The sequence below is a fragment of the Carassius carassius genome, chromosome 41 (assembly GCF_963082965.1).
Source record: "Carassius carassius chromosome 41, fCarCar2.1, whole genome shotgun sequence".
Lineage (NCBI taxonomy): Eukaryota > Metazoa > Chordata > Actinopteri > Cypriniformes > Cyprinidae > Carassius > Carassius carassius.
Window position 1 is genome coordinate 11,797,468 of NC_081795.1, and position 24,795 is coordinate 11,822,262.

Sequence of the window (24,795 nt, forward strand, 5' to 3'; positions counted from 1 at the left end):
TAAGAAAGACACAGAATTTGTTGCTCTTACAGAGATGGCGAATATTGCAGGATTTATCTTCCTACTAACATGACAAATTAAAATCTAAAAGCTTTGGATAAATAAAAAAATGTAAAGCTGCTGTGTGTATTTAACTTTATTTATTGCATTAAAACAGGACTAAGAGTGGAGTTAAAAGAGACATTTTTATACTCAACAAAGATGGGATGACCCATTTTCCAAATAATGGAAGGTCTTAGGAAACCTATTTGGAAAAATTCAATTATTTATTGCAATAGATTTATTCCGAACAATCTCATTATTGTTTATTTCTTATTTTATTAAGATCATTTTATTGAAACCATTATCTTTGATGACACTAACTGCAGAAATAATACACTGCTACTTTAAAATGTGAGAAGAAAATTATGTTGAGCATGCCAAAATATTTTTTTCCTTTTGTGACTGTTATTAAAAGAAAATGCATTATGAAATAAGCATGTTGAAACAAGTCTAAAACAATCACAATCATTTATTTGCAATATATTAAACTGTAATGCAAAATTATTTATCAAGTGGTCATTTATTCAATAAAGAAAATAAACATTAGCTATTTTGAAAGCTAGAATGAATCATACAGATATTTATATATATTTATATTAATGTGTACAGCCAGCAAATGTTATGCATCTTGTAGCCACGTTTTAATTCGCCAGAAACATCATAAAAAGCTCATTTTTCATATTAAAATCAATATTGACTGCATAGAAAAGAGGATAAAGTGGTTGACCTTTGCAGAGGTTCTCTAAAACCATGTAAAATACACATGTGGTGTCCCTTTAAAAATCGAAGAGAATGACATTCTTTCATTGCCATTATATGCTGTTGCTTTATATTCTGCCAGCTTCACTCAATCCATCAACGCTAGATCATAAATACTACAACGAAAGCAGAACAAAACAGAAGGCAACAATGGAAATCTGAGGGGTGTGTGTCCGTACGAGTTCAAGTGAGTCTCAAAGTCATTAGGTAAGGCCAAAAAAAAAAAAAAATGGATGAATCCAATGTGATGACATGTAGCAGGGAAGCTGGGATTTCACAGTATCAGTTCTGTCAAACGTCTTCATCTCCATCTGTTTCTGGTTGCATCACATCAGCAAAAAAAGCAACTTTGAAGTGGTTTATCCAGTATCGGTAGAGCGAAATCGATAAATTACCCCAATGCCCCATATATCCAGCATCATGGGCATTCCCTTGGGAAAGCCGGACATCTATGATAAAAAAAAAAGCCTGAGAACAATAACAACCATAAACAAGAAAGTGTGGGAATAAACCGCTGAGCCATACAATAATTCAGTAAAAACAGAACAAGACAGGCATATTATGAAGGGGGGAAAAAAAAGCTTTTAGAGTCCAGACCTGATCTGCCCAAAACGCTGCCCTCTTCTCGTATCATTGACCTGATCACCTTTTTTCCTCTCCACTCAAATCATCAAAACAAAGTGAAGACAGAGAGGAGAAATGGGCTCCCTCTCACTTACCCGAGCAAAAAACATGAATCCTTCACTGTATGAAAGCGAAGAGGTGGAGAAAGAATAATACAACCAGGTCGTGGAGATCTTAAATCAGCCCCACCTCAACTCAAGTCAAGAAAAAAAAAACTAATTTGCTTGCATACCTAAAACAAAGTTGTTGTTGTTTTTTTTGGTAATACAATATTTTCATTGCCTTTTTCTCTTGGCTTCTTTTTTTTTTTTTAATCTAACACAACAGAAAGATCCAGAGATTTCACGTTTACACAATGCCATGTATCTTTGGCTCAGGCCTGACCATGCAAGAGGCTGCAGCGCGTTGCCCCAAGCAATATCCATTACTGAATCTGACCGGAGTAAGAATGCAAGCACAGCGCTTGGTAAAGTCGCTGCTTCTTTAGAAAGAAAGAGAAAAAACGTCAGAAGTAAAAGCACACAAAGAGGAAAGAGTCAACAGTGCTGTGATTCATGATGCTGTACAAACCCTTTAAAGCTCTAAACACAAAGCACATGTGAAATAATAATACTAATAACAAGTCAAAAGAAACGAGGGGTATGTCTTTGTCAGAGTGCGTCCCATCATTCTCCACTTTTGCTGAAATCCTCTCATCTGGAGTTCAAGGAAGACACTGATTAAACTCAAAAGCATGTGAATGTGTGTGTGGGGGAAGCTATGCGGTGGTCTCGCCATCGCTGTCATTCAGGTAGCTGCTGCGTTTGTTGCGGGAGAGGTAGGTGCTTCGGCCTGCGCTCCCTTCCTCTTTTTCTTCTTCCTCTTCCTCGTCAGATCTGTCAAGGCATAAGCGTCTGCGACCTGAGGGTGGGCTGGAGGTGGGGAGACAGAGAAGCTTTGATTAAGATCAGCATGTGGAAAGAAAGACCAAAGAGGATAATCTCTGAAGCAATGTTGGGTTAACAAAATTCAGATTGTAGGTTAACGATATTTAAAAGGCCCTATAACTCAGTATCATCTTTGGTGAAGCATTAGAGGTGCAGAATGAGCCACACAAATCACATGCAAATCACACCATGTGTAGTGCTCTGAAACATGATCTTATTGGATAATTGTTAGTGAAGTTGTACAAGCAAACAGAAAAAAATTATAAGATTGTAATCATAAGTTAATTATTTTGTGCGCTATGGCTGATTACGGATAAATTCCTGATATAAAAATTCTATACTATTTTATCTAAATATCTAAAAGTTGAATACAAAAAAAATTATGTATATTAAAAATCTCCTGCTATAAAAATCTATGGTCCATTTTAAACAACTTGTAATATTCTTGATGTCTACTCATAATCTTATCAGTGAATTAACATATAAATGAACTGTCCTCTAATTATACGAAAACGAACAGACCGATGTAGAGAAAGCATAAATACCTCACCCTCTTCAAAAAGTCTGCGATAACTTTTCGTGTCACTGAGCTTATCTTCCCTTTGTCATAATAATAAAAACTTCAGGTTAATTGCTGGCAAGCATTTCTGATTGATTTTCTGGTTAATCATGTCCGAGACCAGAGGAAAAATTTCAAACTGACTTAGTGACAGCCCTGTTATTTTGTGGTTATACATCGCGAAGTCTTTTCAGTGAATGATATAGAACAGTGGTTCTCAACCAGGAGGCTTAATACAAATGATAAAAAGATTTATAACATTAAACTGACATATTTTGAAGTGCCAGAGCTACATATCAGCTTAGACAGAAGGGCCTTCAAGTCAAAAAGGTTGAGAGCTACTGATATAGAACTCCAAAAATTGCTGAAAAAAAAAGAGTAATGAACACAGAGTAAAGTAAAACTGTAAATGGAGAGTAAAGTTGAGTAAAATGGTAAAATGCAATGAATGATATCAGACGCTACTGAGGTACTTGAGTATTAGTTTAACATCATGCTTGTTGCATTCCTTCACTCCACACCAGGTATCACCTACTGCCATCTTTAGTCACTGTCAGGCGTGTACAGGTACTTCATCATAAGATTGTCCACTTTCTTCTTCCTCTTCTTCTCCTCTTTCTTGGACAGTGGAGGAGATCCTTGAGAGGGGCCTTCAGGCTCCAGCTCTCCCTCAGAGCTTGAGACCTGCCTGCCAGGGGCTTTCTTGATACTGCTGGAGCTTCTGTAAGAAAGAGTGGACGCTCCTGAACTGGAGTCCGACTCTGTGCTAGACTCAGACTCTGAGGATGAGGAGGAAGATGAAGACTCTTTTTTGGACTTCTTCTTGGACCTCTTTCTCTTCTTCTTGGAGCTCTTCTTCTTGCGGTCATCATCAGAGCTGTCTGATTCCGAGCTGTGGCTTCTCTTATTCTTCTTGCTCTTGCTCTTGCTCTTGCCCTTTTTGCTGCGGCTGCTGCGTGTGCTAAGGCTACTGCTGGAACGCATAAAGTCCACGGCTGAAGCAGAACGGCGCAAACTGGAGGAGCGGCCACTGTCTCTACCAGTCCTGGAACTGCTGGCACTCTTCCAGTCATCCTCCTCCTCATCAGGTTTATCTTTCTCTACTTCAGAGTCTTCCAAGCTGGTGCGCTTGAACTTGATAGGCTTGAAGCTTAACACTTCATTAATGGCAGCCTCCAGGTCAGGGTCCAGGTAGTTGCGGTGACTGACCGGCTTGACGTCCGAGACATCAGGCGGGCTGGAGTCAGTGCTCCGGGCTTGTGGAGGCATGGAGAAACTTCGGCCAGAGGTAGAGTGAGGGCTGTAAGCGCTGGAGCGAGCCTCACTGAATGCTATGCTTTGTGCATCATCATCTACATCAAATTCACTGAGGCGACAGCTGCGAGCCAGTGACATGCGGGAGTCAGCGCGGCTCACACTGCCTGGGCTGCGATGGCTCAGGCTGGGGCTGATGGCTGAACCGTATTCACTCTGCTGATCGTCAAGACGAGGCATGCTCCGATGCCGGCTTACTAAACTCATGCGACTCACGCTGGAAATAGCATCGTCATCTAGGTCCATCGCAGTATGGTGGGTGGAAACCCGGCTCGGAGCTACAGAGGACACAACGGACTCCTTATCGAACTCCGACCAGCGGCTGTCCATACCCTTCCTCGCTCGACTGGCAGCTTCCGAGTAGGCCTGAGAGATGACAGAACCCCGATCATCAACATCATCTCCTGCCTTCCTCCAGGAGTTGACAGAATAAGATTCCTCCTCAGCATCCTGCTTGACTTTGTTTTTGCGGAAGTAGGAGAGGTCCTGGGAATCAGATTGTGCTTTGAGGGTGTTGAGGAGTGAACTCTCGTCTCCCTTACCGCCAATGGAGTCCTTCATGTTGGAGCGTTTCCTGTAGCTGAGGGAACTCATGACAGACACAGGCCTGCTGGATTCTAACTCTTTACTTTTGCCACTGCCTTTCCATTCTTTACCCTCTTCCCACTCTTTTCCCTCCTTTCCGTCAACATTTACAGCAAATCTAGATGAAGGAGGGGCAGACAGGGTGTGCACAGAGTAGAAAGACAAACAGATAGAGGGAGGAGAGGAGAGAGATGGAAATATGAGAATGAGAAAATACATGAATAAAAACTTAAAAGATGACTGATACCCAAAGAGAGAATAACAGTAGAGGTTTATCCAAGCAGACAGGGAAGAATATAGATGAAAGTTTGATGTGACAGCAGGGAATAGAAGGTACTTAAGGAAGGCTCCAGCTTCTGTGACTCAAAATCAATAGTTAATCCATAAACTCAGGAATAAATATGGACATAAAGATCCTTTTCGGTAGAAATCTTACAGGTAATTGCATAAAAATGGGTACTGACCAAGACTCTCCTTTACATAGAAAATGTTAATTAAAAAATTACAGACTGTAATCTGGAGCCAACTTCCCATAAGACTGCACCTCAAAGATATTATTAAAATGATCAAAATGATTGCCTCAAAAGTTCAAGGTTTTAAAAAGGTGCAAGAACCTCAAGAGCCAAACTTAAGAATCGAAAGTGTCCACCGGTGGGAAGACCTATTCATCTTCAGCAGAAAGGCACAGGTAGGCATGCCAACTGGCCAGTGGACATATCCATTAATCTGCCTGTGAAGCTGTTCCCTTTTATACAGGCCTCTGTTATCAAACTGCTGGCAATGGGGAGAATAAGCTAGACAATATCAACAGAAAAATCCCTTAGCGCTTGCTAATTAGCTTTTCCAAACACCATTTTCTTGCTTGCTGCATTGGGTTCAGGTTAAACCATTCTGTGAGGAAACGGGGAAATGACATTGCAGGACTGACCTTGAGCTCTTCAGACTACCATCATCTGACAGGTTCTTGGCAGAGCCCTTGTTTTTGGACAGCCATGACTTCACCCCATCAACGCGGTCCTCCACCTCAGAGTCAGTATCAGAGGCACCCTCACTGTGCAGGGGGAAGAGAGGGAATCCCAATGAACAAGCAGAATTTGTACATAAATACTGTTAGTAGGTGGAACACAGGGATTTAAGGTGGAGGCACAACAGTATGGATACATGCGCTCAATCTCTAGAAACCTGGAAAAGGCCTCTGTATTAGTAAGTCAGACTCCTAGTCCAACAACAGTATCCTGCAGCTAGCTGGCTTTGTTTAATGTGTGAAGCATCCAAAAAGGGTGAGGTCAGTACAACTCCAAGCCAAACCAGAAGAAAGGACAGCATTGAAAAGAGAAAAACCATTCAGACTGCAGCTTAGCAGACAATAGCTCTGTTCCAAAATCGAGTTGGCTGCCGGCGGAGGCAGCATTGTAAGGGATCATTAACATGCTCATATAAAAAAAAATAAAAAAGGCAGCTAACTAGCCATTCAAACAGCTGAAAAGCTGATTTACTGAAATACTGTGATGTATAGTTGAAATGTATGATTGTAAAGCACTTTGGTCAACTCGAAGTAGTTTTAAACCATGCTCTAGAAATAAACTGATATCAAATTAAAACTGAATTAGGAATTACAGGTAGTACAAAGATTGTGAAAGATCCTCCTTAATAATTAGACTTGGACTACCATGTTAAAGGATGGTATGAAAGAACAAGCAGTTTTGGGACTGCAATTAACTTGACTCACCATGCTAGCAATACCATGCATCTCTGGATACAAATAGGTTTTGTGGGGAAGTGTTGCGCTGTCAATAAGAGCAAGTAAACACTGCCTGAATGTCCCCGGGAGCAGATGCATTAACACCTTGCACAGAAAGCAGCGCTGTGCATCCCAGTCCTGTTTGCTCATTTCTCTGGACCAGATAAAACCATTGGATTTATGTTTGGCTGGATTTGCAAGTCAATGCTTCCCTGCCTCTTTAGATTAGTCTTATCCTCCACTTATCGCACAGCACACCGCACTGAATAACTATGAATTGCCCTTCAAGGACCTAGAGTTCTAAAATGTCTCCATATATGCACAAACAGGATACCTTTAAAGAAGATTTTGTGATGGGAGATTATGAACCGGGCCTTTTTTCTCCACAATTTTGTTTCTATTTTAAATTTTAATAATCATTGTAACTGTCCTCCAGCACCATAGCAGTCAAATATCTCCAAATGAAATTATACTACATACAGTAGCTCATTAATGGAGGCGTAGAGAGAAGGTTAACTCTGAAGCAGCAGCTGCTTTTCTCTGAGATTAGGGTTCCAGGCTGCTTAGCTCTCCATTTGTGGTATTATGCATATGAGAATATTATATATGCATGGACCCACGAGATAGCACAGATTTCACTAAACACTAACTGTACACTCACAGTCTGGGTGCCGGAGAGGGTCTAAATTAGAAGATCTGATACACTCAAGCGACTACACTATGGGCAAAAGAAGCTGTTGTCAAATGCCGATACAGGCAGGCAACTGACGAATGCCAGAGTGTGTATTTCTTGTGTAAGCCCCTAGTGCCCTGGAGGTAAACTGAGTTGAGAACTTTGTGTGAATAAGCCTTGAGCTCTGCTAGCTGGCCCATCGCTAAACAGTGGAACAGCAGGGTCTTTGTAATGAAGCGCTAATACAAAATGTCACACACAATTTATGTCCTTGACCATATACCATTAGTTAAGCTGCACCTAAGCCCAGGGGAACAAACAAACAACACAGTGAGAGAGGAGAGACATTAATTGTCTGTGACAACGTGCCTCCATTGGTTGTACATCTCTGTTACAGGCTATTACATTTATCATTAGCACCTACAGAACTCTCTCAACCACTTTATTTTTCTCCCCAGTCTCTGTTTCATTCTCTATCCCCACTCACTCTTCAGCCCTGACCCTTAAATGAGGAGGATTTGGAGTTTTATATTGTGCAACAGTTTATTGGCATTGTCTCTTGACTATTTCTTTACCAACTGTATATGAACTTAAAACATGTCAAACATCTGTCTTAATCCGTCTAAAAATGAAATAACATGAATAATAGTTCAAAAAAGAACAATAAATGTTACAAAAATACGACTTGGGTATAATATTCAACATTCTAATCTTCTGATAAATAGACAACATTGGCTACTACTATTTTATTATACTTTTATGATGCTTTTGTGTCATTTTTGAACATACTAATCTAAAATTAACAATACCTGAAATAATTCTAACTGCAATTTATTTCATTAATAAATCACTTAATGATTTCATTTTTAAATTGAGAGCTGCATATTATTTGTTATATATTAACAAATGATGTGAATAACATTTACCTTCCTAAAATATTAAAATATAAGATAATTCAAAATATGAATAAAAACTTCAATAGTATATATAAATATATATATATATATATATATATATATATATATATATATATACAGTAATACTAAAACAATACAGATACACTAAAAACTAATTCAGTTAGAAAGGAATGAGGTGCATTTACTCTGTAAATTATAGTTTAAATGTTTTATAATCCATTTATGTTCAGTGGCACTTACAGTTAGTCACTAAGACACTGAACTCTCCCGTCAATGATTAACCAGAAAATCTTCATAAATATTTAAAATCAATCATGAAATATTGTAAACAAAATGTTTAAATGATGTCTCCGCGTCGAATATAGGCTCATGAACGGGGCCGCGGAACAACGCTCCTAATTATAGCACATTTCAAATTATCTGTTCTCCTCATTTGTTCTGCCCTGTCTATTCTTTCATATGCTCTGGGAAAATCTGAATAATCAGTTCTCTACTAATGTTCTGCACTAAGGTTTGTATTTAACTAACAAACCTCTTGTAGCCAGTCTCATTTACAATAATGCAACATGAACTCCCCAATTAAATGAGCAGGCCAGAAGGGTCAACATCCCTGCATGAACTCAAACAAACATTTCTGAAATGGCACATCCATCTAAACCTGATCAGTAATGCACAGACTGGCCATTAGCCTTTAATACTTTCTCACATGATGTAATAAGTGGTGCTTAGAGCTTAAGAGTTTTAAAAAACTGGAAAACGCTCTAAGTGGCAAACAGTGCAGACCAAGGACTATTGACAGGGGAATGAAATGGCTTAACGCCAAGAGCTGGAACTCTGTTGTAGGCCGTTGCCAGATGAGTTGGGGGGCTTTTTGTAGGACATTTGAGGGTTATTCATTATTTACCCTCATGGTTGAAAGATTGATGAGGAACACGCCTTCCTTTCCTGCCTTAAGAGGCTGCTAAGTCCCAAGAACAGAAGTGTGAATAATTCAAGGGAGTGAGAGAGAGAAAGAGAGGTAAAGGAAGGCCAAGAAGGAGGGAGGGAAGAGCATAAGCTCGCAGATGTTTGTACAAGCCCCTGCAGCGTCCAACAAGTCTGCATGTGGTCCCTTCTGGCCCTTGAGTTAGATAGCCAGGGGACAGACTATGGTCTGGACCCTGCGGGCATGTACCTACATCCGGCCTGCACTCAAAATGGTTCTTACCCATCACTGGAAGCCAGTCCCACTGGTGAAGCATGAAGTATCCAAAAGTTCAACATTACAAAGCAGGGGTTTAGGGTAAGGGAATCGCCTCTGGGGAGGGTAACTGAGTAGGGACCATGCTTGGCTTGAAATAAGCATGCAGTTTGTAGTACGCATACATTATGTATGAGGCATTGTGCATAAAAAGGAGAAAACCATATTTGTGTTGTTAGTTGTCATGCCCGTAAGTGTGATGCAGTGTCAACATAATGCTACTATTCTTTCCGTGAGCTGAAGTCGAGATTTACAATACAGAATATTCCATATTCTGTATTTAATTTCTCGAAAATGATTGCATGTATACTGCATCATCTTCCTTTGAGGGAAAAAGGAGAATCAAAATATGTTAACGTAAGTTCAAACTTTATCTCCTCACATCTTGTTCTTTCGTTTCTGATACTTAGTCACCATGTCTTGTAAACTGGATGAGGGAGGGAGATGAGACACAAACATAAAAAAAAAACAAGAAGAAGAAATAAGTGAATTACAAATGGAAGAGAAAAGAACAATGGCTGTAAGAAAACTAAAAACAATAAGTCATGGTATTAAAAACAGCTTGTGATTGAATATGCATCATGTCTGATTTCTAGCGATACATATTTCTCAAAATGTTTACCCAGAATTTTTACTTTTTTCTGACTTTTGCTCTGCGTAACCCTTATGAAGTGCGAGGGTGGCACCATTTACTGTTATTTGGATGACTGGAATTCTTCTAGGCACATAAACAAGCAAATAAACTCTGTGCAGTAAGGTTCAAGTCACTGGGAGAAGCGGAGCAGCACGGAATGAGGCTGAACGGAGATGACTTCCTCTGACTGATGAGGCCAAGTACATAAAAAAGGAGCTCCAAATTATGTGCGGCAGTTGTCGATGCATAAATATTTAAGAGAGTGTGAATAAGAGATGACTGAGATTGAGATTGCCATCTGATACTTGCCATCTCCAAAAGATCAGTGAATAGTGCATTCATCCAGTTCATAGTATCTTCTCTCTCTCTTTTTCTATCTGTTATTTTACCCACTTAAACAAACAGAGAAGCTCTCCTAAGGTATACAAAAGAAAAGAGTCTTCAAAGTAGCAAGTGTTACCTGTTGATGAGATCCTCGTTGTCATCACTCTCCATCTCATCCTCAATAGCAGCCTGGAGGTCTCCGATTCTCTTGAAGGCCAGCTTGAGATCCGCTTGGAGACTCTGGTTTGCTGCTTCCAAACTCTCAATATCCATTTCCTAAAGAAACAGGGATACATTTCTAACTAAGGAGACACGTGTTTCTGCCTATTTTTGCATTTAGATTACCTTTGCTTCAGTCATGAAACATTCACTTATAGGTAATATTGAAAAACTGTAATAATTTAAAAACGCTTTAAATGTAAATTTTTAGGAATCTCAAAATGAATATTATATTATTTTTCTCAATGTACAATGAGTGTTGTTACCGTTAACTGAATTTTAAAATACCAAAAAGCAGAAAATAAATAAATAAAGTAAAATAAGCTAAAATAATAAAGTAAAATAAGTTTAAGAAATGAAATTACTAATACTAAAACTAAATAGAAATATTAAAATACAAACTAATAAAAATTAAACTAAATGTAATAGAAATAAAAAAAATTTGATTAGCTATTTATTGGTTATTGGCCAACACCTGAAAAGTAGCAGTTAATTAATAGCTAGACTGTATTAGCCATAATTATAATATTAGTACATCCTTAGTAAATCATGATATAATTTATATCTTTATTGACCTGATATCATGCTGGTAGAAAGAAGAGCCCTCTTCAAACTTTTGAAATGTCACTGTATGATATAACTGTATGATCCATCTAGAATTATGAGGTTTAATCATACTTGTTAACTAGAGGGTCCATATTGGGTGTATGTATCATTTCTGCTTTCATCTCTTGCTTAGGGATAGTTCACTCAAAAATGAAAATTCTGTCATCATTTATCTACCTCGTGTAATTCCAAAACTGTATGCCTTTCTTCGTGGAATATAAAAGAATTTACTCTGAGAAAAGTCTCAGTGTTTTTTGACCATACAATGGAATTCAACATTCCTCAAAATATTTTTTTTATGTTCTGCAGAAGAAGGAGGAAGTCAAACCAGTTTGGAATGACATGAGGGTGAGTAAATGATAACAGAACTTAAATTTTTGGGTGCCCTATGCCTTGAAGACACTTCAGAATGAGAATATCAGTGAAGCAGAACAGGCTTCTCACCAGCTCGTGTTTCTTGCGGCTGGCTTCTGCTTCCTTCTTGGCCAGCTCGACCATCTCCTCCTTGATGTCTCGGATCTGCCTCAGGAGACGCTTGTTCTGCTCTTTCTCCCGGTTCTCGCTGGCACTGCGTTGGTCTCGTTCCTCAGTCAACTTCTCGAGATTCTCTTTCAGCCTCGCAACAAGACTCTGAGGAAGACACAATCACTTATTTAACACATATATGCAGCAATATCATGCACCATCGCTTAAGAGTTTCTGGACACACTATGGTTGTTTACAGAATCCTGCAAGTCTAGCACTGAAATATACAAGATTGTCAAGCTATTTATATGGTATGAAACTCCAAATCACTTCCAAAGCAACTTTTCTGTGATATTTCACACCAATGGTGGGCTGTGTACTGGCATCGAAACTCAAAAGTATCTGCAGATTAGGAAAATAGATATTCTTTACAGCTTCAGATGGGCATGGTTTAAACAAGCTGCCTTTAGAGATAACACTGCCCTAGCCTAAACTGAGCTATACTGCCAACAAATCAGTAATATTGCTTTTAAATCACTTCTGTCGCCAGATTTTGCTGTGGGCGCAGTATATGTTTGTAATTTGTGCAGAGTGCCAATTGTAATTCTGCAGGTGAGAAGGAGCACCCAACAGAGATGAATGACGAAGAGGACTGGGTCTTGGAAAATGTGACTTAAGGAGTAAAAAAAACCCCATCAAATCAAACAAAACAAAACGCTGAAATAAAGTGCATTAGACGAAACACATTAAATACACTAATTGCAATGCAAAAACAGATGACCCTCTGCCTCCAGCAACATAAAATATAAGACATGAAATGAAATGTACATTTCCTCTCTAAAAGGGGACTGACAGTGTTGATTTGAAAAACACAGAGGGGGGGATGGAAAAATACATGTTTTGTACACTTCTAGTACAAGGGTTAAAGGTCTATAGAGCATTAGGCCAATGGGGAAGGCTCGGTGAGTGTGTAGATTTATTTCTCACTTATCTGACATATCAGTGCCTGCGCACTGACCTTTTGACACATCCAGCAGCCCCCTGCTCAGCCCACATGAGCACATGCATCCTGCCAACTAACCTCCAAGCGTTTGACCTGTGTCTTCTCAAACTCCATCTTGGTCTCCAGCTCACGGATCTTGGCCTCCTGCCGGCTGACCAGAGACTTGTCCACCATGGACTGCTGTTGGAACTCTAGCTGACTCTGCAGGGCTGTGAGCTGCCAAATACACACATGCATAGTGAGAGTTCACACAAATACACTGAGAAAGAACAGCAATCTGTATTTCACGGAAATACTGAATATAACCATTATCTGCTGAGCAGCGACTCAAAGAGACAAAGCCCTCACCACCACGGGGTGTCTAGAGGCCTGCCTAGTTTATCAGCCTTTAAACCAGCTCTGCTGCTTTACATTGAGTGATAAGTCAAACCCAGGCCAATTACATTTTGTTCTGAATACACTTATGGCCAGATAGAGTTGTTGAGCAAATTACTCAAATTTGAGTTTTGTGAGGGGGAAACCAACTGTTCCCTACAGTATGGGACAATAAATTGGCAAAGAGTCTGTAAAGAGTTCAATTCTGAGAGAGGCGGAGTCTGAACCTACCATTAAAGATTCAAAAGCTGTAGAGGCGGATTCTGTTCTGATCATTGAAGAGTCTAATGCTGAGGGGTGGAGAGTGTTAATATAATTAAAGTTTTAAGATATAATTAAAGGCGCTGTGCAGACTGATCAGTATGTGATAATAAAGTACCGTGAGAATGTTTGAAAAACAGTTTTCGCGCCATTTCGCAATAATTTGATGACATACACTAATCGGTCTGATCCTATCATTAAAAATAATCAAATGCTGAAAGGGACAAATTCTGATTCTCCTTTAAAAAGTAAAATGCTGAGGGGGCGGAGTCTGATCATGTAATTAAAGTGGTTAAAAGGGGCAAAGTTTGATCCTATCATTAAAGAGTCGAAAGACCTAAGCTGACCTTAGATAGAAATAAAACATAACAGAAGCTGAATTCTAATTGAGTCCACTTAGGCTGTGCTCTGTGAATGCAAGTTACAGTGTTGACTTGCATTTCTGTAAGGATGCCAAAGTGAATTCACCTTCTCCTGGACGTCCTGTTTTTCCTTCATGGCCTCCTCCAGCTGGGCCTGTAGGTCACTGATCTGGGCCAGATTCTGTGTGGACTACACAAGAACACACCACAGATGAATCAGAGTCTTCTACACAGCACAGGACAACCTGAATGTACAATTCCTAAATATTTATCCACTTGAAGAGATCTGAAAGTAATTTGTTATGCTATATACATGATAGCTTTAAGTGTGCACATTTTTCTGTATGTATGAAATATCAAAATGAATCAAATACATCAGTCATTATGGTGAATTTTGCATTGTTTATAAAAGGTGGACTTAATTTTCTCAAGCATAACTGTCTAGTATAGCATTAAAAAAACAGCATTTAGAGAACATACAAAAGAAATGGGCAGTATTCACTATGATCATGTTATTTAGGTGATATATCCTACAGTACATTGCAAACTATTTAGCTACTGACAGACAAGCAATCTTATGGTCTGTAATGACATCTCACATAAAAATGGCAGCAATAAATGCCATGTTAAAAGAACCATGAGTGAAATGGAGTGGAGATAGTGAGAGACCCTAACCCTAACCCTAACTACGAGACTGTCTGAATGCCTCAAGTATGATTGTGACTTTTTCAAAATCTGTGCTGTGCTCACATTAATGAACCATAGAGCTATTGAAGTAAACCAAGGGGAATAGGGCTGTTCCATTGGAAAGGATCTGTTTACTTAGGGTCTGTGGAGATGCATCAATCATCTCTACACATCGCTGCCATAGCAGCATGCTGTGTTTAAAACAATCTTAATGACAATTAACCCACGCGCTCAAATACATGACAATCGCTGCAGTGACACCTTCGCACTGGCATGAGCAACCAATCAAAGAGAGAAATACAAAGTGCTCTATCTGCACATTCTAAATGATGCTGTTGATTTGATTTGCATGATGGAAGCATGTTGCAGAGAAACAGCTATGAATAATACTGAAAAATGTCAAATATGCTGAAATAATGTAGCATGCAATATGCACAGTGGCAAAATATATAATCAAAAAGGACAACACCACTGTGAATAAAAATGCTTTTTAGGCCCGTTTCACACCGCTCTTGCTATGCAATGGCACTTTGCTTTTTGCTTGCTGTGAATGCTGGAACAGGTTAAATTTGTGTATGTTCACATAAATGAACATACACATCTACTCTGTGTGCGATGATGACAGAGGTCTGTATAGCGATCTGACAGGCATGAGTGCCAGGCAGAGTTACCTGGGCAACGGCGGCTTTGTGTTTCTTCATGAGTTCGTTCAAGTCCTCCTGATCCTCCTCCATGCGAGACTGCAGGTCATTCTTCTCCCTCTGCAAACGACTCAGCTGCTCCTCAAGCTGCATGAAAATCAAACAAAAGCGTAAGACCAACCCAAATATAACTGCAAACTGAAATTAAAAAATGTCTGAGTAATGGAAAACAACCACTCTGACTGAGATGCTCAGCATTCTGGCATGATAAATTACATGTTCTAGTTGACATGGCACACACAACCCATTTTACTTTCATATTACAAGGCACTTCCGGGGATAATCGGTTTAAAAAAATATGGACAGATCTTGAATTTCTGCATCAGGAACTGATTGGGTCCCAAACGTGTTATAGCTATTTTTATTGATACAGATAGCAGCAAATAGACAACGGACTTAACACAGTAAGACTCAAACCTCTGCAGGTCACGAACACACGCAGCTGACCTCTCTGACTTTATTTTCAAACTGAAAGCCCAGCTCCTTTTAATTCCTTAAAGAGATCATTTTCCTGTCACCCCGTCACTAAACAGAAGCTGCTTGCACTGTATATAAATCCCTGAGAACACAGCACCCTCTGCCAAATTAGAGATGAACACTTCACTGTCAAACAGTATCAGAGGTCTAATTCCATTTAATAATAATTACCTTAATACAGCCAGCTAATCTCTGAGTAACTTTCAAATGTATTAGTAAAAGCAAAAAGTGTAGACACATCACACATTACTTATGAATTAGTCAGCATAAAAGCAGGAAGTGACATTATTTTATAAAAACATCCTCATGAAGACAGCTTGCGTTTTCTTTCACTCATTCCCTCTCTTTCATAAATCAATACAAATAAATTAAAATAAAAAAAGATTTTATATTCTACACAATTTTGTTTTATGCATTTTACTTGTTTCCCTAATTACTCCAAAATGTCACCATTTCCACTCCTCCTGTTTTTGAAGAGGCCTAAATGACTTGGTTAATCCCACTAAATGTGAAAATTCCCTTCTAAAGTTTGGGATCAGTAAGATTTATTTTTTTAATTAATAATTTTATGCAGCAAGCACACATTAAATTGACTAGAAGTGACCGTAAATAAATGATAATACATATACAATAGATTTTTATTTCAAATAAATGCTGTTCTTTTGAACTACACATTCAAGAAAGATTTCTGGAAAACAAATGTATCATGGTTACCACAAATATATTAAGCGGCACAACTATTTTCAACATTGATTTAAATTGTAAAAACATTTGACACTGTTTCTACTGTAATTCTGTTCAAATAACTACAGCCTTGGTAAGCATTAGATTTCAAAACCAAAATCTAACCTATCCCAAACTTCTGAACAGTATAAAACAGAATAAATTAGATTTTATAATATATTCGAATAGAAAAGAGCTGTTTTAAACTGCAATTATATTCTACAATATCACTGTTTTAATCAAATAAATGCAATATTGGTGAGCATAAAAGATTTCATTTTATTTTTTTATTTATTTTTTTTCATCAAATAATAATAATAATTAAATCTTACCAACCCCCAACGTCTGAACAGTAGTGTAAATATTTGTGGTCATATGATGGTGTGCTTTTGGTTATGACATCAATATGATGATGATTTCTCAATAACCCATTTTTCAATATTCATAAATGATATAAATACTCTGGGGCTTTGCAGGAGTATGTCTACATAGTAATGAAAATCCAGTTTTCCATTCTCTTTTAGCACAAGGCACTGATAAAAGATACTCCCTATTTTCTGTACAGTTCCATTTCACACCTTTAAACTCATCTGGCAGGTGTATTGTCTCAAACCTATGCTTCACCTTCAAATCCTCTAGTGGAAATCCATGAGCTGGCTTGGGGGAAGAGGTGATAGACAAACCTGAACCTAATCAGACAGTGATCGTGACCAGACCATTTATCACAGCCTTGCTAATCAATATGACAATATTTAGAAGAGAGACAGGTTTAGCAAAACCCAGACAAACACTCTGCACTAAAACAATGCTTGAGCGTGGCTGCGGCTCTATAGAAAATTAAAATGTTCACTGCATCCTTCTGTCAGAGTGTCTCTTGCTTCAGAGAGCTGAGCAAATATGACAGGCGGCGACGAGACCAAAAAAAAAAACATTATGGAGGCAGCGTCAGGGGAACAACATCTGCAGAATTTGGCTGCATCCGTCTCTCCTGATATCACTTCATAATACGCTACAGTGAGGACACAATTACACAATTTTCTCCACGCTGAAATAATACTGAATCAATGACAGAATTATTAAAGTGTAATGTATTTCACGCTGATACATCCTGTTCAAATTAGGGATGACATTAGAAATGTGCTATTATGGGCGGAAATCATTTCCCCGTGGTAAGTAATTGAAATGACATCCTGGCTCCCACCTCTGGTGGATGAAGACAGGTGGTGTACTTTGTGTGTGTGAGATGATCTTGCTCTGACTCTAATGTAAAAGATACGTTAAACTATTCAGTTTTGTTCTCTCTCAAAGACCGGCAGACTTACCGCCTGCTTGGACTTAGACATGTCATCCATTTGGACATGGAGGTCCTCGATCTCCACTTCCATTGACTTTCGGGCTTTGACCGCAGCAGCACAAGTGAACTCTGACTCCTCGAGCTGTGAAGGCATGCACACATAAGTAAAATGTATGTTTTTGAACGGATGTCATATAAGATGTGTTAACTACAGAGCCCAGGAGAGCTGAGAAACAGACCTGGTTCTTGAGCTGAGCGATCTCTCTCTTGCTGGGAGCGTTGTTCTTCAGGTGATCCAGCATGAGCTGGGCATCAGCCAGCAAGGCCTTTGTGCGCTTCAGGTCTTTTCTCAAACGCTTTTCTGTCTCCACATCTCTGTGGCTCACCTGAAATCACCAAAGAGATTTTAAATACCGGTTATACATAAATCTAGCAAAGACCTTTATTTACATGATTTCCTCGGCTAGTCCTAAACCAGAAGTTTAAGGATGATTTGGATTTACCCCAAAAAGTGTGAAATGAGTCATTAGCATTTTTGATCTGTGATTTACAGAAAGATGTTACATTTTAAATGTATATACAGCACTGTTTATAAAACTGGGTTTTGTAAGATTTTTTTCTGGTTTTTAAAGAAGACTCTTATGCTCAACCAGGGCTGCATTTATTAATTAAAAATACAGTAAAAACAGCTAAATTTAAAAATATTATCATAATTTTAAAATGTAATTTATTCCTGTGAGGACAAAGCTGAATTTTCAGCACCCATAACTCCAGTTTTCAGTGTCACATGACATGTTTAATTTACTTCTTTCTTTTCTTTTAATAATATAAAGTTTTACATACCGGTAATTAATAAATAAATAAATAATAATTCATTAATTTGTCTGAAATATCAATCTTTTATAACATTATAAATGCCTTTACTGTCACTTTTGATCAATTTAATGCACTATTGTTGAATAAAAGAAAAAAAACATACTGACCACAAACTTTTGAATGGCTAAAAGGAGTACGTACACACATACATAACTAAAAGCTACAAACATTTTATTTCAGGTCTGTAAACAAAGTCTGTTGAAAATAAATAAATACCTAAAATAAAAATTTTATTAAATTAGAAAATTAACTTAAGTGCTATGCAATATTACTTATCTACCATATTTTAAACCATATTTCAAACATTGATATAGTACTGTATATATAGTAAGTACCTGTTCTTGAGCGCTCATCAGCTTGGCTTCTAGATCTCTCCTCTCACGTAAGACCTTCTGCTTCTCTTCATACTCCTCCTCCAGCTGCACCTCCATTTGCTTGAGCTGCTCACACACAAGCAAAATAACAGAACATCATAGAGGGCTTTGAGAAGTAGGTTTGCCCTGAAGAGTCAATCCAGGCATATAAACACATTCCCTAAAAGTGTCTTTAGATGCTTCTGAGCACCTTCAAGTGTCAATCAAGGGACTCAGTTGTGAGAAAGAATGGTAATTATTGGATACACTGTATTGGCAGCTTGACTGGTTAAGTGAAGAGGAGAGAAAGGTGAACTATACATGAGGAAAATAAAATAGCAGCCCCATGAATTATACATCAAGACAAAACTCAATGAGTTCAGCTTATCTGCACCTCCACAGCAAAGACACTCCGCAAATGTGAAAGGCGCTATCTGCAACGAGAGCTACGCTGAACAATGCTGAATGAAAATTATTCAACACATGGGTGAATATGTCTTGTTTATTTATGTTGTACAGAAGTTGAAACGAGCTCTGCATAAGAACTGAACATCAGCAATTAAGATGTTATAAACTGAACATGCTTGAACATCTGAAACCAGTTGTAAAGTATTCTGAGCATGTTTAAGTGGTGTTGGCTGGTGACTTACACTGAGCTCTAAAGGGCTATTATTACATTTTTTGTAATCATAATTTTGACATAACAGATGTCTTTCTGTTTACTGTTGAATATCTTAATTTGGGTTCCAAAGATGAACAAAGGTCTTGCTGGTTCTGAACGACATGAGTAATTGAGCAATTAGGCCACTCCATGACCTTAATGTGCTTCTTCTTGAGCCACTCCTGTGTTGCCTTGGAGGTATGTTTCGGGTCATTGTCATGCTGGAAGACATCTTCAGTGTTCTGGCTGAGGGAAAGAGGTTCTCTTCCAAGATTTTACAGTACATGGCCCCATCCATTTGCCCCTCAATACGGTGAAGTCCTCCTGTACCCTTAGCAGAAAAACAGCCCCAAAGCTAATGTTTCCACCAGCCTGTGTGACTCTAGGAGTGGTGTTCTTGGGGTCATAGTCAGCATTTCTCTCCCTCCAAACGCAGTGAGTCGAGTTAATGCCAAAGAGCTACATTTTGGTCTCATCTGACCACAGCACTTTCTCCCAAGACTTCTCTGAATTATTTACATGTTCTTGGGCAAACTTTAAACGGGCCTGTGTCTTCTTCTCCTTCTCACCAAGCTTCTTGCTGATGGTCTTGTAGCCCATTCAAGCCTTGTGCAGATCTACAATCTTGTTTCTGCCATCTTTTGACAGCTCTTTGGACTTGCCCATGGTGGCGGCAGAGATTGGAATAGAAAATACAGGCTATGTGGACAGGTGTCTTATACACCTAACAAGCTGACATAACTTCTTAAAGTGGCCCGACTAATCTGTGTTCCACATGGGCATATAACCAAATTGTGGGAGCAAGAATTCTTGCTGGTTGTTAGGGGATCAAATACTTATTTCACTCAATCAATCAATCTATAACCTTTATATAATGGGATCAAATATCCCCTTTATCAAATATCCCCACTGTATATATATAATATCAATAATGAAATTATGAATATTTCATACAATGAAGCTAACAAGCCAAATGTTGTAATAATTATTATCAGTTATTGTTGTATAACAGTTAGTTGACTGTATCATACCTTCTTGCTGCAGGACTGTCTGATCTCCTCCACCTCGTCGTCTTTGCTCTCAATCTCTTTCGAATGCGTCTGTCTCAGTCTCTCCATCTCCATCTCCAGACGGAGCTTGGCCTGCAGGTCACAACATCAACAGCTCAGTGAATACAAATCCACACCTTCTGCAAGCACGCACGCATTGGAATCCACTGGAACAGGCGCTATGTGCATACAGATATACGTATGCAAAATATCACTGTCGCACAGGCCAATAAAATGCTTTGTAATTATTATTATAATGTATGCAGACTGTGGGTATTGACAGTTTCTTCATAGAGACACATCAGCTAATTTTACATGAATTAGCATATTACGCACGGCAGATGTAAATTGCATGCGTAGAGAAAGTGCATCATTCCAAGAAATAATACATTAAACATCATGCAGCTCAATGCAATGTATATCCTTATTTTATTGACATGATGTCACGAGAGTATGGCTGGTTGGAGTGTGGTGTGTTTGTGCATAGGTTTACTTAGACAAAATTGTTGCGAAAGTTAGTGAAAATTAATAAAGTTCCCACCAAGATTGAAAAATGTATGAGTGTTTGACTACCTGCTCCAGCATCTGAATGGTTCCAGCCTGCTCATCAAGTTCTTCTTCTTGATCTTTGACCTTTGCCTCAAGGTCACGAAGCTGCTTTTTAACCTTGGCCAATGACGTCTCGTCCTTTGACTCCTGTGAGTTCAGATCTTGAAGCTCAGCCTCCATTTGCTCGAGCTTCAGATTGACAGCACATATCTCCAGATCCTTATCCTAAGAGAGCAGAGAAAAACTCATTTAGCCCAACTAAGTCTGGACTTGGCACACACAGACACGTATACATCACAGCCGGGAAAGGTCTGTGAGTGAGAGACAACAAAGAAGGATGATATAAGAGAGGTTGCTGACCTCCAGTTGTTGTCTAAGACTGAACACTTCCCCGGTCAGCATGTCTTTCTCTCTGCTCAGTTTCTCTCGCTGGCTCTTCTCTCTCTGCACCTCCTCCTGACTCTGAGTCTGCTCAGAGTCAAACCTGCAGACATTGCATTCACACCATCAACAAGCTTAATCTAAAAAAAAAGATGCTTTCCAGAGGCTTTACTCTCTCTGCTCCTGGAGTGGAACGAGCTGCCATCGTGCACCTGATCTGCTGAGACCATCACAAATGATTCCACAAGCATTAAACTAAAATAAAAGTACAAGTTTAATATGTCTGAAATATATAAAAAAAAAAGTTAGTAGCACTTTAGTAAAGTGACCAATTAACTAGTTGCACATATTCTGCATGACCATATTCTAATTCCTAATTCTAAACTTAACTACTACATTACTAACTATTATTAAGCACAAAATAAGGAGTTTCTTGAGGCAAATTTTGTAGTTAATGGTTTGTTAATAGTGAGAACTGGACCTCAAAATAAAGTGTGACCAAAGACAAATAACATGATACAAAACAACAACAACACGAAATAACATACCTGCTTTTCCTAAAATAGCCAAGCATAGCAGAGTGTTGAGAATCCAAAACTCATCTAAGCTTTACAGTATTGTGTGTGACGTGTGTGTCAGGAGTGGCATTAGGGAAAAGTGTTCTGATTGGGTTAACTTGAAAGTGGGCAACAATGAGCGAGGAGGGGGGAGTCGTGACGCTTTGGGGCAAATGAATTCGTTCTTTTCCGTTTTCCCTATTTTTTTCTATCTCGTTCTCCACCCCCTTCTCTCCAAGGCCCTGTTATGATCCCGTAAATGAGTCTTATGCAGCTCTTAGTGTTAATCTGAGCCCCACAGAGAGATGAAGGGCCGCTCTCCTTGCCCTCCCCCCATCTCTTCTACTGACTAAATTTGCACTGAGCCTCAGGCTGATCATTATATTTAGAGTGGACTTTCTCACATCCCCTCCGCAGGGACAGGCACAGCCTCCGCCTGTTTACTCAAGAGTCTAAAGAGGCTTAGCTGCAGCACCTTTACACACTAACCACGTCACTCTGCTTACGGCCTTCTGCTCGGAGTAATGATAGTCTTACAGATTTAATTTTCAGATGCTCGTTACTGAGGCCCTGGTGGGCTGCTCTTAAGGCTTGTTCACAACAAGGAGGAAAATTATAACTATAAAGATTTTATAATCGTTCTAATTGTATGAGAACTGATTCACATACAAATAAATCTTATCTGTTTTCTTTTAATAAAGGGATTAAAACATAAGTTAAAACTGGTCTGTATAAACTGTTCTGTGAATCAGAATCGAAATACAGCAAATCTGTATTGTAGGAGTGCACGATTAATCGAATGCGATTGTCATGCGCATCTTCTCAGTAAAGTTCATTGACAAGTTACGCAAAATCGTGTTCATAATCACAGACGATTTAATCACGCAATTATGAAATCGTTCAGCGATTATGAAAGCTGTTTGCGTAACTTCTCGGTGAACTACAGCGCTGTGTAGTAAATGTTGCTCCATCTGAAAGCATGTGAAAATACCACATTTAATAACATGTTTTTACTCCAAACTCACTTCATAATGTCAGTCGAGCATTTGAAATACATCCTTCTGTGAGATGATGTGACTTCATACACAGAATAAAGCCACGCAACATATTTCATAGTATTTTAAGCAGTGATAAAGCCTATGTCGATTAGCATTGCATTATTATATAATTTATTATGCAAATTATAATAAGACGAACTCATATGAACCATATATTGTCGTAGTCCTGTGTTTATTAATCACGTTGAATCAATGAAGGTAGTTAAATCTGTTTATTTAGCAACCACTGTAGGGATTTCCTGGGTTTCTTCTGCAAGGCGTATTTAGAGTTTCAGCGCGAGAGCGCCCTCTGGCCTTTGGATGGAGAATTAATGCTGATCGCAGAACCGTGCTTCACTGAAAGACATGCATGACAATCGCAGCTTCTACCTAATCGCGATTTACCACCTTTGTGATTTAATTTCGATTAATTGTGCAGCCCTGCTGTACTGATACCTAGCACTAAAGCACAGAGTTATAAAGAAAATGATTTTAGGCCAATGAGATGTCTCTTTGGGTACGGAAAAGAGACATTCAAGCACCAAATATCTCGCTACACTATGAAGTGCTCCGTAAGAGGTGTAATAATCAATTTCCTTAATAAATCTTTATCTGGTCTGACTCACTTGCGCTGTTTCTTCTCTAGGTCGTGGTTGCGGCTCTGCTGCCCCTCCAGGTGCAGTTTGGTATCCTGCAGCTCGGCTGTCAGTCTCTGGCATTTCTTCTTCAGCTGCAGCGCCACACGCTGCACCTCTTCATTGTCTGCCTGCAGGTCTGTCAGCTAAACACACAGATTCTCATTGAGGGGGATATTTCCATCCAGTGCGTGTCTTGTCTAGATGTATGAGTTTCAGCTAATACATTCAAGTTTGAGACAGTACATGCTGTTGTGTTGGACCACAATGACAATACGAGTAAAGTCTGAGGATTTATGATGTGTGGGTTAGTTTGGTAGAATAAAGTCAGTAGAAATGCACTATTATTTAAATTAAGGACAATATTGATTTCCAGAAAAAAACTGGAAATAATACTGACTAATATATAATAGATATGGAACCAATATTATGCATTCCTAGACATTCCTTGTGGGTGCTGGCAAAATAACCAGAGCTGTTAAGATATGAGTGTGTAACAGTGTTATTTGTGTGACATCCTTAACTTGAGGTGCCCTTGAGCAAGGCACTGAACCCCCAACTGATCTCTGGGCGCCACAGCACAAAATGGCCGTGTGTACTTTGGATGGTATAAATGCAGAGCACTAATTCTGAGTATGGGTCACCATACTTGGCCACATGTCACGTCACTTACCTTTCTCTCCAGCTGCCTCTTGTTTTGCTGTTCAACCTCCAGTTTGTCATCAAACTCTTGCTGGAGTCTCTTCTTGGTAAACTCGATCTCTCTGATGGCTCTCTCATACTTGAGCCTCCATTCTCCTCCTGAAAACACAATTCATTGCAAGATGGACTCGTGTGTTTACTCAAATGCAAAAGGCTGTTATTTAATTAAATAAATATGTCAGTGCTTCAAACTGAAGTAGTGCAATTAGTCCAAGTACTCAACAGGTTCAGTGCACTCAAGTTTGTGGTGCAATTTGAGATGTCTGATATCTATCATAAAGCAGTTACATAATATTATTTGGCATCATAATTGCAATATGATTTTCAAGATGAAACGCTGTGGGCCAGATTGTCTGCGGTCATTCTCTGAAGAGAGCCGAGGTTTAAAGTATGGACCTCTGCCAAGGATATTTCACCAGAATCCTTTTGATTATGGCTCACACAAAATCCCATTCAGCGAATATGACAGATATCTAACAAGCTG

At 39.0% G+C, this 24,795-nt stretch overlaps 1 protein-coding gene across 11 annotated transcripts in view; it reads right to left on the reverse strand.

Moving 5' to 3' along the window:
- Positions 1–1,335: 1,335 nt before the first annotated feature.
- Positions 1,336–24,795, reverse strand: part of LOC132122732 (unconventional myosin-XVIIIa-like) — a 102,457-nt gene continuing 78,997 nt past the window's right edge. For 6 of the 11 annotated variants that reach the window (XM_059533087.1, XM_059533086.1, XM_059533085.1 and 3 more), the window contains 17 exons: positions 24,283–24,410; positions 23,601–23,755; positions 21,360–21,483; positions 21,024–21,224; positions 20,433–20,543; positions 18,723–18,827; positions 17,751–17,897; positions 17,540–17,653; positions 14,988–15,104; positions 13,736–13,819; positions 12,710–12,847; positions 11,608–11,793; positions 10,475–10,614; positions 9,763–9,807; positions 5,738–5,860; positions 3,446–4,927; positions 2,188–2,336 (listed from right to left, as the gene is read on the reverse strand). In XM_059533087.1, coding sequence (XP_059389070.1) covers positions 3,454–4,927; positions 5,738–5,860; positions 9,763–9,807; positions 10,475–10,614; positions 11,608–11,793; positions 12,710–12,847; positions 13,736–13,819; positions 14,988–15,104; positions 17,540–17,653; positions 17,751–17,897; positions 18,723–18,827; positions 20,433–20,543; positions 21,024–21,224; positions 21,360–21,483; positions 23,601–23,755; positions 24,283–24,410 — 3,392 coding nt within the window. In that variant the 3' untranslated portion in view covers positions 2,188–2,336; positions 3,446–3,453. Of the gene's footprint in view, positions 2,337–3,441; positions 4,928–5,737; positions 5,861–9,762; positions 9,808–10,474; positions 10,615–11,607; positions 11,794–12,709; positions 12,848–13,735; positions 13,820–14,987; positions 15,105–17,539; positions 17,654–17,750; positions 17,898–18,722; positions 18,828–20,432; positions 20,544–21,023; positions 21,225–21,359; positions 21,484–23,600; positions 23,756–24,282; positions 24,411–24,795 lie in introns of all 11 variants that reach the window. The other 5 variants (XM_059533091.1, XM_059533083.1, XM_059533081.1 and 2 more) reach the window with 4 other exon arrangements.